General features: G+C 42.5%; 1 protein-coding gene across 2 annotated transcripts in view; it reads right to left on the reverse strand.

Annotated features, from left to right (window-relative positions):
• The window catches only part of RSPH3 (radial spoke head 3), a 38,380-nt gene extending 35,852 nt beyond the window's left edge, over positions 1 to 2,528 (reverse strand). For both annotated transcript variants that reach the window (XR_006267255.1, XM_043457317.1), the window contains exon 1: positions 1,686 to 2,528. Coding sequence is in view for 1 of the 2 variants with exons in the window: in XM_043457317.1 (XP_043313252.1) it covers positions 1,686 to 2,182 (497 nt within the window). In the remaining variant the exon portion in view is untranslated. The remainder of the gene's footprint in view (positions 1 to 1,685) is intronic.
• Between the last annotated feature and the right edge of the window lie 17,182 nt (positions 2,529 to 19,710).

Raw genomic sequence — 19,710 nt, forward strand, 5'->3', positions numbered from 1 at the left:
GACATGAGTTTGAGTAAACTCCGGGAGTTTGTGATGGACAGGGAGGCCTGGTGTGCTGCGATTCATGGGGTCGCAAGGAGTCGGACACGACTGAGAGACTGAACTGAACTGACTGAAGAATACCCACAGGCATGAATGAGTACATTTATTAAAAAATTAGATCTGTGTGTGCATGTATACAGAAAGAAATTAGGGGAAAAAAGGAATTAGAGTTTATAAAAAAGTGGAGAAGAAAAAAAGTAGAGGCAGCCAAGTGCAGATTAATATGTGTAATATGATTCCATTTCGGAAATAAAACCTTCCATGTACACGTACATATGCTCCTCTTTGTGTGCACCAGCAAGGTGTGGAAGAATAAGATTGTTAAGTTTGGTTACAACAGGGAAGTGGGAGTAGAGATGGGTGAAAGATAATTAACTTTGCCTTTACTCCTCCTTATTTTTAATTTCCATTTGCTTCACAAGAATGTATTACTTTTATAAATTTGTAAACTGAAAAATCAAATAGATACATCTAAAAGAACTCCTCTCAAAGGCTTGATTCAGATTGCTTCAATATACCAATCAACTAATTCTATAAAAAGAGAAATTGTTTCTAAGGACCCACCAGTGATTCTTATTTCATCTGTTGGTGTGATTTAATAGGAAGGATTTGTAAGCAACCACTTCAAGGCACTAGGAAATATTTCTCCAAGGAGTCCCTTTTAAAATTGAATCCTTTTATAATTTAAATGTTCTTATTTTGGTTTTCTTAAAGTGATAGACCTTTCTTATTTAAAAATGTCTTTATTGTCAGAATAAGATAACTATGATTTTAGACTCTGCTTTAAATAAGCATCAAGAACTCATGTTCTGTCTTTAATTCAACAATCTGTGTTGAGTGCTAACTATGTGTCAGGTAGCTCTTTAGTGAACAAAAGTCATAAAGGGTCTTGCTTCCATGGAGCCTGCATTCTTGCAAAGTTCTGCTGATTCCAAAATTTGAAGCGTACACAAAGAACTTTAAGAGAACCATAATACTTAACGCCCTTTCCAAATATGGATACCTGAATATTTGCAATACTGATGAAGTAAAAGTACAATTTGCAGTCCAACATGGAAGGAGAACCAGATTCCTGTGAGAGATTTACGTGGCTCCCATCATAGACACGCTATTGTGAGGTACACCTTTGTATCCGTCTCTTTATATACATAATATAAAACCAACTTCACAGCACTGGAAATTAGGTAAGAAAATGTATGTTGGTGCCCCTAGAAGGTGCCTGCTTGGCACACAGTTGGCCAATAAACATCTGTTGACTCAATAAGTCGTTTCCGTGCACATGTTACCAATCATGCCAGCATCATGATCACTAAAAAGTTAACTAATTCCCTTTATTGCTTCAGTCCTCCACAACACAGGAGAGTTTCTTGCTGCTGCTGCTGCTAAGTCGCTTCAGTTGTGTCCGACTCTGCGACCCCCTAGACGGCAGCCCAGCAGGCTCCTGTGTCCCTGGGATCCTCCAGGCAAGAATACCGGAGTGGGTTGCCATTTCCTTCTCCAGGAGTGTTCCTTAGGGAGGGAATTTATTTCTCAGAGAGCAGGGAAGGGAAAGCAGCATAGGCAGTTTCTGCCAGGGCTCAAGGGCCAAGATCCCGCGGCCCCAGAATGGGGAGAGACCCCAAGGGGCCGCTTTGCTCACTCACTGCTGCATCAGGTCGTCCCGGTAACGGCGGCGCTGGGAGGGCAAGGCCCGGGGCCGGCTGGTGTAGGTGTAGGTGGCCATGGCCGGGGAGGCGCGCTCAGCCAACGTGGAGGTCGCGCCCGGGGTCGGCCCGCTTCCCTTTCGGTGAAGCTTGGCTTCGAAGCAGGTGGGCACTAGAGTGTCGTGGGAGCCGGAGAGGTGCACGTAGTGCCAAGGGCAGGGATTCCGTGATGCGAGGAAGGGCGGCAAGAAGGGAGGCGGGCGGGCCGGGAAGTTGCCAGGGCAGGAAGTAGGGGCTACACAGGGACGGTTCTGGGCACCGCCGAACCCTCCCGCGGCGCCCGCGCCGGTTGCCCAGCAACCCAGCGTTCCGTCGAGGGGCGGGGCCTCAGGGCTGCTCCGGCTGGCGGGCTTCCGGGGAAGGTTTCCGGTGAGCCCCGGCACTTCCGGTTCTCGACTCCGCCTACCCGCGTCTTCCTGGTCAACGAGCCTGCGCATGAAGGAGGCGGTCCCGGCAGTCCCAGCAGAGGCCTGAGGAGGGCCCCGACGGTCGCCGGCCACACTCTAGAGGGGCGCTCGGCGGGGCCTGGGTTGGCGCCGTTCACTCAGAGCCCGCTCCTCGGGTACCGCCCTTGGCCGTGTCTCCCGCGTCTGCTGCCGCGCCTCTGATCCGGACCTACGACCGCACACGCATGGCGCCCAGCCTCCTATCTCTTGTTACGTGCCAGGGCCGGGCCGAGGGGCTTCCCCGTTGTCTCCCAGCACCGCCACCTCTTCCGCCCCAGGGTCCGCCTGCGTAGCTGGTCTGCCCTTTTCTGCTTTCCTTCCCTGCTTACCGCTCTGTTGCTAGTCCTCAGGGGGCGGTCCTTGGGCGTGGAGGGCCGCCCCATAGACATCTCATTTTTGATAAAGGATGTCCGTCTTCTTGCGTATTTTAGGCCCTCCTCCTCTTGCCCTAAAAAATGAAGCCTCAAGGGACGGGTCTGTTCTTAGAAACAGCAAATGCACTGGTTTTAGTGTTGGCGATGTGAAAGGACTGGGTTTGTGTAAGTGAAGCTTATGCTTCCCTGAGTGAGCTGTGGTGTTGGAGAAGACTCTTGAGAGTCCCTTGGACAGCAAGGAGATCCAACCAGTCCATCCTAAAGGAAATCAGTCCTGAATATTCATTGGAAGGACTGATGCTGAAGCTGAAACTCCAGTCCTTTGGCCACCTGATGCAAAGAACTGACTTATTTGAAAATACCCTGATGCTGGGAAAGATTGAAGGCAGGAGGAGAAGGGGAATGACAGAGGATGGGATGGTTGGAGGCATCACCGATGCAATGGACATGAATTTGAGTAAACTTAGGGAGTTGGCGATGGACAGGGAGGCCTGGCTACTGCAGTCCATGGGGTCGCAAAGAGTCGGACACGACTGAGCGACTCAACTGAACTGAGTGGTAACAGTTATTTGCCTTTGCTTTTGCATTCAATTAAGTGCTGTGTGGATTTAAATCTGGGTTCTGCACTGTACTAGCCCCATAGCTTCTGGCGAAGTAATGTTTTTGTGTTTCATATTGCAAATCTGCAAAATGGGGTTAACAATCATTTAATGTCATTTACTGAGATGCAGCCGTCTGGGTGGAAGTTCTTGTGGGCATTTTTCATTCTGAAACGCTTGAGGTATCAAATGGACGAGTCATGCTGGCGGTTTAGACGTGTGTCTGGAGTTGGGTGGAAAGGTTGGAGCTAGAGGTAAGAATCTGGTACTGATGAGAGTTCAGAGGGCTTTAGAGACATTAAAACTAAAAAGGAAAGAGTGTGGTCTTGGTGAAACCAAAACTTTCAGGAGCGGTGGAGTCAGCCTGGTTATTACAAGAAGTTGTGTAAGATGAGAACTGAGAAGTAACCATTGGGTTTGCCAGCATGGAAGTTGTCTGTGAACTTCACAAAAATAGCAGTTTCTGTGAAGTGGTGGGAACTGAGCCCAAGTGGAACAAAGGGAGGACAGTTTTAGTTGTGAGATGCGGAGTCTGTAACCACAGATTATCCTTTCCAGATGTTTTGCTATTGTCTTAACTACTTAGTTCAGTGCATGAGGGCTTTGGATGGTCGTAGCTCATGAATTAATAAGTTTTTGCCACAAGGTGTCACTAATTCTTCATTAGCTTCTTCTGGCAAATAGAATAGTTGGAGCACAAGCATACCTGTATTAAGAAAATACTTTTTTTTAAAAATCACTTTAAAAATAGACTGACTAGAAGGTAATTGTTTACATTGTGGAAAGTTTTCTGTTTAAGTTCTCTCTAGAATATTTGAATAACTGACTCATTGGAAAAGACCCTAATGCTGGGAAAGATTGAAGGCAGGAGGAGAAGGGGATGACAGAGGATGAGATGGCTGGATGGCACCACAGATTGGATGAACATGAGTTTGAGCGAGCTCTGGGAGTTGGTGATGGACAGGGAAGCCTGGCGTGCTGCAGTCCATGGAGTTGCAAAGAGTTGGACATGACTGAGCAACTAACTGAAGCAAGAGTATTTTGACATCTGTGCACAGGCCTAAAAGAACATATTGAAACGCAAGGCTGGGAATCAGCAGGCTAGGGTTCTGGAGTTAGGGCTCTGGATTGGGAGTTAGAAGACTGGGATTCAACTCCAGTTTTACACTCACTAGCTGTGTGACCTCAGGCAAAATTTAGGTGATTCTTCATCTTACTGATTTTTTAAAATCTTTCATTATTATTTTAAAGTAACAGTAAATGCCACTTTACTCATCTCACTCAATTATTTTTGCATGTCAAAACAGATGTGTATAACAGAGATGTTTAGAAAATGGTGAAGTGCGATGTAAATACAAGATTTAAAACAACTTTTATAAAAATCACTTATGCCCAAGTTTGTAGCAGTATAATATTAAGCAGTTGTATTAGTGAAGATTATCATTTGCAATGGTAGGAATCCCAGTTTCTTGCTTGGCTAGAAGGACATGTTTTGAAGTTTATAAGGGGAGTTCAGGTGACTTCAGGAATGGCAGTGCTATAGGATGGAAGGGTTATGATTCAAATTTGATTCAAATCCCTGGGGGTTGAATGGTTGAATGACAGCAAAGTGTGCACCCCTACTTCCCTCTGTTCTTCCCTCTGATGTCTTTATCTCTTTGGTTCCAACTTGCTTCTTCCACCTAATAGGGAGCATTGTGATATTATAAAGGTTGTAGGACATCCACAATACAGCATCCTAGTAGCTTGAGAAGGTGAGAAGATGGAGCTGAAGAAGTAGATGCTATGAATTACCTTGATTTTGGTGAGGAGAATATGAATTTCAAATTGATGAAGACCATTGTCAACTAATACTGACTTTCAAATTAAAGAAAAAAAGCAAACGTTCTGGAACAGTCTAATCTTTGGATCTACATGTCTTTATTAAAAAAATTTAGTCTTGCATTGTTATTTTATCTTCAATAAGTTCACATTTTAAAGAGTTAAGATAGTGGGATCAATGTACCTAATTTAAAGAAATTGAAAAAAAATTTTGTTTTAATTACCAAAAAAAGAGATAGGTATAATTTTTAAAAAGAAATCTTCATTTTAAACATTTCAGAATGGTATTCTTTAAAAAGGCATTCTGATCTGGAATATATGTTAATGAAAACCTAGTTTTACTTAACTCTTCAGGAACATATGTATCAATATTATGAGGTGCATTTGCTAATCATAAAATATTTAATTTCTTTTAACCCCCCCAAATAAGTGAATTGTTTTTAACCAAAAAATCTTGAACAATTAATGAATTTTTCCTTGCACATGTATTCATTATCAGATATCTTTTAAATTATCTTTGAAATTTGATCTGGAAAAAATTATCCTGACCTGAGTTTTCTTAGAACCAGAAGCAAGTTTTATAAACTTTCCTATATAAAATGAATGGAATTTTATATATAATCTGTTTAGAAGAGCACAGTAGGTGTCAGTGAGGGGAGTGGGGTGAAAGTTGTGCAAAACACAGTCTGTTTCAGCTTGAGAAGGGGATTTAAAATGCACACAGGAGTGAGGCTGGGGGCAGTTATGATGTCGTTGGTTGGCAGACACCCAGTCTTAATTCCCTTATTGGAAGAGGAGCAGGAGGAAGAGGAGAAAGCTAAAGCCTCTGGAAAAAGTGCTGTCAAACAAGGGAAAGAAAATATGCCTTAGTTTTTTAAAATGTTTCTCTTTTATTTTTTAAATTATGAAAGTATGATAAGACATTTACAGGAGACTTGGAAAATACAGAACAAGGTTACATATAGTTCTACTATATATCACAATTATTTTTTAAGTAGATAAATTAAAATTTTAGTTGGGAGTTTCAATATCAAACTCCCCAAAATTAATAGAATGACCATATGGAGAAGTAGAAGGATATAGTAGACCTGAAAAGCACTATGAACCAACTCAACATAATTAAGATTTATACAGTTTTCACACAATAGTAGGATACAAATTCTATTCAAGTTCCCATAGACTATAAACTGAGAGACGCTGGACCATATCCAGGGTCATAAGGTGCAAGAATTTCATGGTCTAAAGGGCATAAACTGTTAACTTGGGACAAATTGTTAACTTGGAAGAAATCCAGTTCGTATAATAACTGTGGAAAGACTTGGGTTTTTCCACGTCGCATTGGAACTATGTGAGAACTCACAGTGGGTGAGAAAACGTGTATCTGAGGTGTGAGGAAGCCCATCAGTGTACACATAGCTCTCAACAAACGGGAACTTGGAGAGGGAACCCCTAACCTGGTATTTAATGTCAGAATGACTTTAGTACCACCTTGTACCTTCTGGGTACAAGAACAAGTTCATCCTGGAGGATCTCTGCAAATTCCATGACTGGACAAGCCTTTCCTGGTCTGACTGTATCCTTTATGAGAGAAATCACACTAAAGAGAAAAATCTATGAAATAAGGACCACGGGGAAGCCAGTAATAGGTTGGCAAGCTATAGCCAGCTGTCTTCGGAGAAGGCAATGGCAACCCACTCCAGTACTCTTGCCTGGAAAATCCCATGGACGGAGGAGCCTGGTAGGCTGCCATCCATGGGGTCATGAAGAGTCAGACACGACTGAGCGACTTCACTTTGACTTTTCACTTTCATGCGTTGGAGGAGGAAATGGCAACCCACTCCTGTGTTCTTGCCTGGAGAATCCCAGGGATGGGGGAGCCTGGTGGGCTGCTGTCTATGGGGTTGCACAGAGTCAGACACAATTGAAGCGATTTAGCAGCAGCAGCAAAGGTATTGAAATCATAGAGTCTGTTCTCTTATCACTGTGGAATTATGTTAGAAATAAATATCAAAAGATATTTGAAAATAACGCACATATTTTCAAGTGCAATGTGACATTTACTAAGATCTTTGACTTAACCATTGAAAGCCTCAATAAAGTTAGGAGATTGAAAAAATCCAGAGGGCGATTGCCAAGAAAGAAAGCATTTAAATGAGGAATTACTATCAAAATAAGAAAAAAATGAAAGATACTTTTAAATATCCCATGTATTGGAAATTAAATGTCCATTTTTAAATGATGGGTGTATCTAAGGGGCCATAACAGGGAAGATTAGAAAATGTAATAGAATAAAAATGGAAAGAGAATTTACCAGAATTTGTTGCACGCAGCTGAAGCTGCTCAATGCAATTAAATACAATGTGGAGTCTTGAATAAGACATGAAATCAAATAATGGACACTAGCATAAAATTTTGTGAAATTTAAAGTCTGTACTTTAGTTAATAATACTGCACCATGTTAATTTCCTGTCTTTTTTTTTTTTTAACAGCATAGTATTTCTTTATATTCTCAGAATTGGATTATATATGCCTTTGAACTATGCCTTTGAATAGTCAGAGGAAGCTGAATCTCTAGAAGTGAGACTGTTTGGCATCCTTAAAAATACTGGCACCACCTATGAATAAGACAGGAAACCACAAGAAAAAGAACACTTGAAAGACAGCCAGATGCGATTGAAAGGGAGTGATACTATAGGCAAAAATACTTTCTGAGTGCCAGTGATTGTGCTAGGGTGCTGAGAATAAGATGATGAATAGAACTGTCCTCACGGACCTAGTGGAGGTAATCAGGGGAATAGAAACTTAAACTCTTGTGTGAGATGTGTGATAACAGGGTGGGACAGGGTGCAATAGGAGCACAGGGACCCCTCACCCATGCTGGGGGGTCATGGCAAGCTTCCTGCGTGAAAGGACACTGGAGATCAGGTCATATGAACTTGCAGGAGTTTGCCGGATGAAATAAGGGGGGAAAGAATACCATGTGTGAAGCCCAAGAGGTGAGAGAAGCCTAGAACTTTGAGGATCTTGAGAGCTTGCTGTGTCTGAATCAACATGAAGTAGGGGGTATTAGGAAATATGTGATTCAAAGGAGAATGATGATGCAATAACAATTCATATCCACATTATGGAGAAGGTTGTTGAGTATCACATCAGTGATTTAGAGAACCATCCTGAAAAATGTTCCCAGAACTAGAGGAAAGGATTAAAAATATTGATCCTACTGGGGTTTCCCAGATGGCTCAGATGGTAAAGAACCAACCTGCAACACAGGAAACCTGGGTTTGATCCTGGGTCTGGAGGATCCCTTGGAGAAGGGAGTGGCTAGCCACTCCAGTATTCTTACCTGGGGAAATCCCATGGACAGAAGAGCCTGGTAGGCTATGGTCCATGGAGTCATAACTGAGTGACTACCACACACACGTTGAGATAGATGATTGGTATATGGCAGGGCAGATAATTCAAGACTCCTATTCCTATGGTGCAGTAGAAATAACAACTGGACTTAATTTAACAACTGTTTCCTGAGTTAAGTATTGGTACTTGAATACACAGATCAAGAGGGTTCTCCACAATCCAAGAAAAACTAATGGCAACGTTTTTACATTACAGGAATATAGAAGACAGATCTCGTGAAAATTCAGGCAAAAAGAAGCAAATCCTCTTGCGAGAATGAAAATCCCACTGACCTTAGGCTTTTCTGCAACACTCAAGATCAGAAGACAGTTAAACAACATCTATTAGAGTTTTCGGAAAATGTTGGGAACAACCTCACACTCCAAAAGTCCATTATTTTTCAAGGCAATGGCATTTACTTTCAAATTTGCAGCCTTGCACCAGACATTCCTGAAAGAAGTGAAAGTGAAAGTCGCTCAGTCGTGTCCGACTCTTTGCCACCCCATGGACTATACAGTGCATGGAATTCTCCAGGCCAGAATACTGGAGTGGGTGGCTTTTCCCCTCCCCAGGGGTTCCCCAACCCAGGGATCGAACCCAGGTCTCCTGCATTGCAGGCAGATTCTTTACCAACTGAGCTATCAGGTAAGCCCATTGATCATCCTGTCCCTCATTAAAAAAAAAAAAAAAACTTACAAAAATGCTAACAAAAGAGAAGTCAAAATGAAAGCTCAGTAATGAGGGAATCACGATTCAGAAGGACTCATGAGACCAGCCTTACTTTGGACCACAATGTAGCTACTTGGTTGACCTCCGTGTGGTCTGGTCAGTTCTGGGGCCTGAGGGTGAAACTTGGCCTGTGAAGCTTCCCTGAACTGTTCCTCCTGAGATAACTCCCATTTCCCAGAAAATGTATTTCTCTTCCCACATGCTTTACCCCTTGTTTCAGAAGGAATGTCAAGTTTGATGACTGCTTAAAACTGATTTGGTTTCCAACAGCTGGTAATATTGTCTTAGCTACTTACCTGGTTGAGATACAGTCTCGAGAGGAACTGAACACTCCTTTTCTCAGGACAGACCTGAATGCAACGTACTGATCAGTTTCATGTCCAAGAGCCTCTCATGCTTTCTGCATCTTTCAAACTTGGATGCTTGTCTGGCTTGTGGTACTCCGAATTGGGCAAGACTAGCAAAGGGTGTGTTAGCAGCCATCGCAGCCTGAAGCTTTGCTTTATCTCATCTGGGACTTGTGAATGTCCCCTTGTTACCTATGGTTGGAACCAGCACGTTCATCATATACATATGATGCTGATGTTTAGAAATGTAGCTTATCTCTTTTTCTATTTCTTAAAGAAAATCTCAGAAGCAGATACACAATTTATCATTTCCTTTTCATCAAGGAAGTGACTCAGTTCAGCAGGAGCCATATTCATAAAGGAACAGGAAAAAGGCTGAGAATCATAACATTTCTAGTTACTATTGCCGTGTAACCAGTTCCCCCAGAAACGAGTGGCTTCAATAATAACAATTTTCTCAGGCTTCCACATCCTGTGGGCTAGGAATTGGAACAGGGTGCAGTGGGGGTGGTTTGTCTTTATCCCGTGAAGCCTGGAACCCCTGTTGGTAAGACTCATATTGGGGATGATTTGATAGTAGAGGCTGGAAACTTCTGGAGGTTCTTCCACTCTCCTGTCTGGTGCCTGGTTTGTGATGACTTGGGCACTAGGGTCACTGCTCAAAGCAGTTGCTAACTTGCCCACACTCAAGGAAAGGGGCCATACATACCACTTTCAGTGGGAGGAGTGTCAAAAAAATTTGTGGTTGTATTTTAGAAACTGCTAAACTGCTTCCCTGGTGGCTCAGATGTCTGCCTGCAATGAGGGAGACCCAGGTTCGTTCCCTGGGTCAAGAAGATCCCCTGGAGAAGGAAATGGCAACCCACTCCAGTACTCTTGCCTGGAAAATTCCATGGATGGAGGAGCCTGGTAGGTTATAGTCCATGGGGTCGCAAAGAGTCGGACATGACTGAGAGACTTCACTTCAAACTGCTAACATTGGTTTTCTTTGGCTCATGGAATGGTGTTCTGGATTGAATTTTGTCCCCCCCAAAATTCATGTTAAAGTCCTAACCTTCAAAACCTTGGAGATAGGGTCTTTGCAGGTATAGTTAGTTGAATTAGAACTATGTCATATAGGAATATAGTGGACTCCTAGTCCAATATGATTGGTGTCATTTTAAGAAGGGGAATTTAGGCACAGACCCTCACAGGCAGGAAATCTCATGAAGATAAAGACAGTGGTGTGGTGTTTCTGCAAGCCTAGAGAGCTACCAGAAGCTAGGGGAGAAGCCGGAAGAGACTTCCTTACTGCCTCAGAAGGACCCAGCCTGAGTCACACCGTGATCTTGGACTTCTAGATCCCACAGCTAGGAGACCATCAATTTCTAGTGTGTAAGCCATCCGCTTTGTTATAGCAGTCCTAGAAAACTAATACAGATGTGGTTTAGTTTGTTTATAATTTTTAATATTTTTCATATTTTTGACAAGGAACATATGTTTCTTTAAAAATGGGGAAAATACATTTATTTAATATAATAATTTCAATTTCTAGGTTCCATAAAACAAGGAAATATACCAAAATCTTAACTATGGTTATATCTGTATAAGACAAGTATTGTTGTTGTTCAGTTGCCCAGTCATGTCCAACTCTTTGCAACCACAGGAACTGCAGCCCGCCAGCCTTCCCTGTCCTTCACGGTCTCCCAGAATTTGCTAAAACTCATGTCTATTGAATCAGTGATGCTATCTAACCATCTCATCCTCCGCCACCCTCTTCTCCTTTTGTCTTCAATCTTTCCCAGCATCAGGGTCTTTTCCAGTGAGTTGGGTCTTCGCATCATGTGGCCAAAGTACTGGAGCTTCAGCTTCAACATCAATCCCTCCAATGAATAGTCAGAGTTGATTTCCTTTAGGATTGATGAGTTCTATCTCTCTGAAGTCCAAGGGACTCTCAAGAGTCCCCTCTAGCACCACAGTTCAAAAGCATCAATTCTTCAGCACTCAGCCTTCTTTATGGCCCAGCTCTCACATCCATACCTGACTACTGGAAAAATCATAGCTTTGACTACATGGACCTTTGTCAGCAAAATGATGTCTCTGCTTTTTAATACACTGACTAGGTTTGTCATAGCTTTTCTTCCAAGGAGCAAGAGTCTTTTAATTTCATGGCTTCAGTCAACCGTAATTACAGTATAGGTATTTACAATTATAAACCATTACAAGTATAGGTAAATAAAAAAAGTTCCTTCTGTTTCTCTGTGCTGAAAATGTCTTCTGTTATAAGTGTGTGTCGCTTTATTGTGGGAGGGAAAAGAGACCTCAGGAGACGGCATTACAGTAGAAAGAGTAAGAGCTTCAGGGAGCTGGCCCTGGGCCCTGCTCTGCTACTTGGTAATTCTGAGCCTGCTTCCTAATCTGAACGTGGGAGGAGTATTTCTCAGTGTTGCTGTGATGTGTCGATGAATGAACATACCTGAAGCACCTGACCTGGTGCCTTATGAGCTCAGCCTTCACTCTCTATAACTTAACTGATGACTTCTGTGACTGTGATTATGGGGTGGGTGCAAGACTGAAGTAATTTAAGAGTCGTGAATGATTTTCCCTGATAGTGAAAGTCTAAAGGTGTGAAAAGCTAGGACACAGAGGGGTGGCCCTTACTGAGAAGCAAAGGCCGTTTGAGCTAAGAGCCTCTACTTACTCAGGTTCCCCCTAAGGTTTTTAGGAAAGGTCAGGGGCAAAAATGGATCAAATGGTCATGTGGCTTTGAAAAAATTTGCAAAAGATATTTTAAAATGCAATCAGTTAAGACTGCTGTCTCCTTCCACTCTGACCCCCACACTCTCCCTGCCCTTGGATGGCCGTGGAGTGGCCATGGGGCTTTGGGGGTTGGGATATGGGAAAGTTGACTATGGATACATTTACTTCGGGTTCAGTGAGATGTATTTATGCAGTGTGCGGTCACCTTCTTGAAGAGATCAGCCATTGATAGCTGATCCGGGGTACTAGGGCCTGGCAGAGAAATTCCCACTGGCCACTATGCCTGCTCACCCAGCTTGAGATGAATAAGAACACGTGTAAGAACAGTTAAAAAAAATTATTTATCCGGGTTTTGGCTATGCTGGGTCTTCATCCCTCTGCGCGGCCTTTCTCTAGTTGCGGCGAGGAGGGTCTGCTCTTGTCTGCCGTGGCTCGTCTTGCTGTGGAACAGGCTCTAGGCACTCGGGTTCAGTAGTTGCGGCTCGCAGGAGTGGTTGTGGTGAACAGGCTTAGTTGCTCTGTGGCATGTGGAATCTTCCTGGACCAGGGATTGAACCCGTGTCCCCTGCATTGGCAGGCAGAGTCTTATCCACTGGGCCACCAGGGAAGTCCCTGTAAGAACAGTTTTTACAGGGCCTTGTGCTGACAGTATGTGGGTACCTGAGGAGAGAAAAGGTTTGAAATATATGGAGCCAGAAAGTGTCTGTGGAGAGATTTTCCAGATTTTCCAACTTCTGTATGAAAGAAATCTCTCTAAATTTGACAAAAATCTTAAAAATGTATATGACATGACCGATAATGAGTTGGAGTGAAGTGAAGTCGCTCAGTCGTGTCCAACTCCTTGTGACCCCGTGGACTGTAACCTACCAGACTCCTCTGTCCATGGGATTCTCCAAGTAAGTGGGTTGCCATTTCCTTCTCCAGGGGATCTTCCTGACCCAGGGATTGAACCCGGGTCTCCCACATTGCAGGCAGACACTTTACCCTCTGAACCACCAGGGAAGTCTGATGATGAGTTGAGAAGCGGAAAAAAAAGTATTCTAAACTATAAATGTTGACGAGAACACCATTTTAATAAAGTAAGCTAAAAAAGAACCCAGATATAACTTTTATTCTTTCTTCAGAAAATGTTTATTTATTTTATATAAATGTGTATTTATTTTACAAAATCTTTCTTTATAGGAAGAAGCAATTTAAAAGGGTGTGTAGACAAAATCTTTTTAAAAAGTGATTAAAACGGGTATGCAGAAAAAGGAACAGTAATGAAATGTGTCTAGAGGTTGTTAATGAAAATATTACATAATTTTGAGGGGGGGATTTTGTTTGTTGTCAAACAAACCACTGCTTCATTCAACTGATAACTTGTCTAATGTGAACATTAAATTTATAATTTGTGATTTGTTTCTCTACATAAATATTTTTGTTTGCTTTTAAGTTTGTGTTTGTGAGTTTGCATCCTTGTTCTCCAAAATCACGGAAGGCCCCTCAATACACGGGTCCAACTTAAGAGAGCCCAGCTTTCAGATTAATCCTTGTTCTTCTCAGAAGTTGTTATTGAATCTGGTGCTAATACTGAGTATTGTAGCTTCTGCTTTTCCATCTCCTACAGAAGGACTGAAAAGTGGAGCAGCTGTTTACCGACCATTGCCTTTTGATCTGGAAGGTTTCAGTAGGTCTGTCTAGTAAGACCTTGGGGATGCTGTTCACCTAGTCAGAGTAAAACCATGAGTCAGAGTGTGAGAAAATGGCTCTCAGTTTCCTAGGAAGTTTTAAATATAAAAACATGCTGTGCTTTTGAATAAAAAAGTACAATTTAAAGCCAGTGGATGGAAATTTCCTATAAAAAGATACCAAAACCCCCTCACTCTTCCTATTCTTGAAAATAAAAGTTGTTTTTGTCAGAGGATCTGAGACCCAAATACATTTTTTGAAATGCATTTGGCAGACTGTGATAAGGCCCGTGGGTCCAGGTTTCTTGCCTTGGGGCAGCCCCTCCACCGTGCTCCTTCTGTAACCACGTGCTTGGGTGTCTTACAGTTTCAAAACACAGGGAAGAAAATAGACTTGCATGACAAAATCGCTTTTACATAGATGCGATTTTAATTTGAATCCAGGAATTACTCTGTGGTTCTAAAAATATTTCAGGTCTGTGAAGCTCTATTACAGATTATTTATAGCAGGTTTATGACAGAAAGAACATAAAACTAGTATCCAGCCTAGAGTATTTACTCCTCACACCTCCCCCCTCCCCCTGCCGGCCAATGCTGATATGAAGAAAAAGGGCATGTCTTCAGAATATCTGTGTTCAAATGCCGACTTCATTCTTCGGCAAGTAACTTAATTTTCTTATCTATAAAATATAGATGCTAATATTCACCACGAACTTCCCTGCTGGGTCAGCAGGTAATGGAACTACCCCCAATGGAGGAGATGCATGAGATGTAGGTTCAATCCCTGGGTCAGGAAGATTCCTTGGAGGAGGGCATGGCAACCCACTCTAGTATTCTTGTCTGGAGAATCTCCATGGACAGAGGAGCCTGGCGGGCTACAGTCCATGGGGTCTTAAAGAGTACTGGACATGACTTAGGGACTGAGCAATTTGAAAATTTAGCTCTCCAGGGCCAGTATCATGCTTTTCTCTACCTTAAATGCCTTCAGGGTGCATATTTGTGGGTGGCTGCTGGCTTGCTGGCCACAACATCCTTTGTTGAATGATATGGCAAGCAACATTTTTTCATCCACAGAGGCAAAGGTATTTAATAAGATGACATTTTTAAAGCCTGGGCATTTGATAATATGAGCAGGGGGCCAGCAGATGGTAGTTTAAATTTTGCCTCTTTTCTAACTCTTTAATCTCTGGGAATGGCCAGAAATTTTGAAAAATTACTATCTCCACTATGGGGTTGCATAGTCAGACATAAACGTTCATAAATTACACCAACATTCACAAATTAGATTTGAAACATGACTCAATTTGTTTAAATGCTAATGTAACAAGAGGAATTGCATACATGCAAATGAACACCTGTGAAAATTCTTAGGCAAGAGCTGCTAAGTTTAGCAACATTGGTTTAGCAGTTTGAGAGCGGGGATCTCTTTTGGGGCCAGATGTCCAATTTTGAAAGCTGCACTGTGTCGGACACTGGGAAAGCAAAGAGGCTTCCTGACTGCTCCTTGTATGAGCAGAAGAACCCAACGCAGTGAACAGTGGCCTAAAGCAGGTCAGGCTCCTTCGCCTGTGACTTGTGTGTGTGTGTACGTGTGTGTGCGCGTGGTCTGTTATGTCTGACTCTTTTCCACCCCATCGACTGTAGCCCATCAGACTCTTTTGTCCTTGGAATTTTCTAGGCAAGAATACTGGAGTGGGTTGCCATTTCCTCCTCTGGGGCATCTTCCCAAGCCAGGGATCAAACCTGTATCTCCTGCATTGGTAGGCAGATTCTTTACCATTGAGCCACCTGGCAAGACCAGTTTTGCAGATTGCATTATTGCTTGGCTCTGATGTAATGTTTGTTGAACAAACAATTCCTATCTTTAAAGGGGTTTTTGAACTTTATAATTAAAAATCCCAGAAGGAATACATTAAGGTCTCAGTATGTTTTGAGTACTGTGGATGTTTACTGTACTTTTCAGGATTTGCCATAGAATATGTTTCTTAAAAAAAAAAAAAAAAAGAAAATGTTTCTTAGCAATTAAATGCATGCTATCCAAGTGTTGTATCACCTACAATTCTGCCAGAAACCAAGCTATACTTTTTCTCATTTCCAGTTACAATGAAAACTCTGTCACTTTTTGAGAAAATAAAAGGGAATACCTTCATATCCATTAGGTGAGGACCTCCACTTGGTTCTGGTTCCTTAAGACTTTAACATATTTTTCTTAAAGTTTGTTTGGACTACATTGCCTTTTTACAGGCTGGTCAATTTTTATGTGTGTAAATATGTGCCTCCATATATTTTAAATATGGAACATGCTGAAAGATCACATCTTATCCCTTCAATAAGCCTACTGGGGGTGTGTTGTCAGGGACACCAGCCCAAGGCTGAGAGCTCTTTATTAGGTATGCACACACATTGGAGAAGACACATGCCCAGTTGTATGGTGGAGTGGGCGCTGAATGGGCCAAACCCCCCAGCATATTGCAACTCTAAACTCCAGACAATCCACAAAGATCAACAAAGGGATATGGAGAGTGAACAAAAGGATATGAAGGCAGAGGGGAGTTGAACGGCAGAGGAAGGTGTCTATTTCCTGGCATCCGCTCTGACTGGAGGATGGGACATGGTCACGTGTGTGACAGGCTGAAACTCCAATGGAAGGTCGATTGTATTCTGGCCCAAGGAAGCAGAGAGTGTAGCCTGGGGCAATCAGAGAAATGAGAAAGTGAGGGATTACCCAGAAGAGAGGTGACCTGAATTCTGTGTTTGAACACTGCACAAGGCAGACTTGGGTTTGGAGTACAGCTGGTTCTCCGTGGGTTACACCCTGAGAACAGGAGGGTCAACTAAGGGTTGTGAGCATCTAGGGGTCTTGATGGAGGAGGTGGGGATTCCAGAGTCAATCCCCCAAGGATCCTGAGGGACAACCTGATATCTGCATTGCCACCCACCACAGGTGAGACAGAGCTTGCCGTTTCAATTTAATCAAGTCAACTGCCTGTTAGAAAAAGTATCAACAATGTTGGGATGAATACAACAGAACTCAGTCTTGACTACAAAACATTCACAATGTCCAGGTTATAATCCCAAACTATTCAAGACAAGAAGAACCAGAAAAAAGTGGCCTGTTTGTTGTCAAGAGAGAAGACAAGGAAGTGGAGGAGAAGGAAGGAAGAGAAGAGGAGGAGGAGATGGAGAAAGAGAATAAAAACGTTCCAGAGAGCCGTCCGGGATGTGTGGGACAATATCAAAAAGGCTAACATATAGATAGTTGAAGTTCCAGAAGAAGAGGATAAAGAGAATGAGATGGAAAATATCTGAAGGAGTAACAACAGAAAACTTCCCAAGTTTAAAGGAATACTTAAATTTACTGATTCAACAGGCTTATGGGAAATCATATGAGAATTTGGAGAGAATTCCCTGGTTGTTCAGTGGTTAGGACTCTGCGCTTCCACTGCAGGGGGCACGAGTTTGATCCCTGGTTGGGGAAACTTGATAAACTGTGGGGCTCCTGGGCACAGAGCCTTTCTGTGTCCCCCGTTTCTTTGATTGTAGGAAACAGCCTTCATTCAGCCTCCATGACCCTCCCTGAGTTCCAGTGAGCAGATTCAGTGAAAGTGTTAGTCACTTGGCCATGTCCAACTCTTTGTGATCCCATGGACTGTAGCCCACCAGGCTTCTCTGTCCATGGGGATTCTGCAGGCAAGGATATGAGTTGGTTTACATTTTCTCCTCCAGGGGATCTTCCCAACCCAGGGATCGGGCAGAAGCATGCAGTTGTAAATTAAGGAAGGGAGGGGATGTGAGACTTGGGAGAAACTGTCAAGAGCAGCCTTGGGGCAAGGTCCTATTTCTCCATCAGCAGATGTGATAGTATCTTTGAGCTGTTTTGCAAATACTGAAACTCTCTCTAGATGGGAGAAGTTAATGATGGTAAGCTGCCCACAAGCATATAGACCCCAGACCAGTTGGACCTGAAGGCTGATGATGCTGACTCCTACTTACCTCACCACCAATCCGTCAGAAGAATGTCCACAAGCTGATCATGCCCTCTTTGAAAAGTACTATAAAACTTCTCCCTATCTTTCCCGAGTTGGGACACATGATTTTGAGGGCATGAGCCCGTTTTGCCCTCTGTGCCTGGCTAAGCAATAGAGCTATCTCCTTTTCTGCTTCACCCAGAACTCTGTCTCTGAAGATTTGATTCCGCATCTGTGTACAGAGAAGCTGGGCTTTCCACAACAAACCAAGGTCCCGATGCCACACAGTGTTGTTGTTGTCATCCAGTGGCTAAGTCTTTGTCTGACTCTTTGCGACCCCATGGACTGCAGCACGCCAGGCTTCCCTGTCCTTCACTATCTCCCAGAGTTTGCTCAAACTCATGTCCATTGAGTCAATGATGCCATCCAACATCTCATCCTCTGTCACTCCCTTCTCCTCTTGCTCTCAATCTTCCTCTGCATCAGGTCTTTACAGTAAGTCGGCTTTTCACATCTGGAGGCCAAAGTATTAGAGCTTTAGCTTCAACATCAGTCCTTCCAATGAATATTCAGGACTGATTTCCTTTAGGATGGACTGGTTGGATCTCCTTGTTGTCCAAGGGACTGTCAAGAGTTTTCTCCAGCACCACAGTTTGAAAGCATCGATTGTTTGGTGCTCAGCTTTCTTTATGGTCCAGCTCTCACATCCGTACAGTGTGGTACCCCCCCCAAAAAACCCCCCAAACTAGTTTCTCATTAGTCATCAAAAGTTTTTTTAAAAGTAGTCTTTCCATATGGAAAGAAATTACATTAATTTTTTCCTCACATCATACACAGAGATTAACTTATAATGGGTCATAGACTTAAATGCATTAATAAAATCTCTATTTTTACATTTAGATCTATAAATGCAGACTCTTAAAAAGGTATACAACTTACAGCAGATAACAGAATAAAAGATCTTTGTGACACTTGGAGAGGAAAAATTTTTTTAAACAGAACATTAAAAGCACTAAAACATATTAAAATGGACTGTCAATAAAATATATAAAGTATGCTGAAAACTTAGTACTTAAACACTTAATTAAAAAAAATAGGCATAGATTGAGTACTTCACAAATGGCCAATAAACATGTGAAAAGATTTTCAACACTGTTAGCCAATGTAAAATAAAAATTAAAGCCACAGTGAGATAACAGGGAGGCCTGGCGTGCTGCGGTTCATGGGGTTGCAAAGAGTCGGACATGACTGAGCGACTGAACTGAACTGAACTGAACTGAGATACTATTTCATACCCGCTAGAATGGGTAAAACAAAATGAACAAATATGACAATACCAATATTACCCATGTGTTTCATATTTTGATGATGGTGGTGGTTTCATGAGTATATGTATCAGGCAAAATTGATCAAATTGAACATTTTTGAGTGGATGCAGTTTACAATATGTGAATTATATCTCAGTGAAGCTGATTTTTAAAGAGGCTGATGGAAGAATAAAATTGTTTATCATCCTGATGAGGGACCAAAGATACAAAGATGCTCAGGCACTTGCTCAAGATGATATTCTTGTAGTAAGTGTAGCTAGGATCGGACTTTCATCCAGGTTATTTTCTCTTCCAATTAGATCATACTGCTGTGCATCGAATTTAGGAATGAAGAAGAGGGAAAATCAAGAAGAGAAACAAGAGTCCTGAGAATCGATCTGTTGTAACTCAGACCCTTAGTCTTGTCCCAACTGGTGGCGTCAAAACACTTCCCTACAGTAGTTAAGTCACGTCTTGTTTTCACCTGTGAGAAGTTTCAATCTTTCAAAATAGCTTCCTTGTTTTCCTTTCTCTTCCCTAATTGTAACAGGCTCAATTTGAATTATAGACAT

This window comes from Cervus canadensis, chromosome 33 (genome assembly GCF_019320065.1).
Source record: "Cervus canadensis isolate Bull #8, Minnesota chromosome 33, ASM1932006v1, whole genome shotgun sequence".
Taxonomy (NCBI): Eukaryota; Metazoa; Chordata; class Mammalia; order Artiodactyla; family Cervidae; genus Cervus; species Cervus canadensis.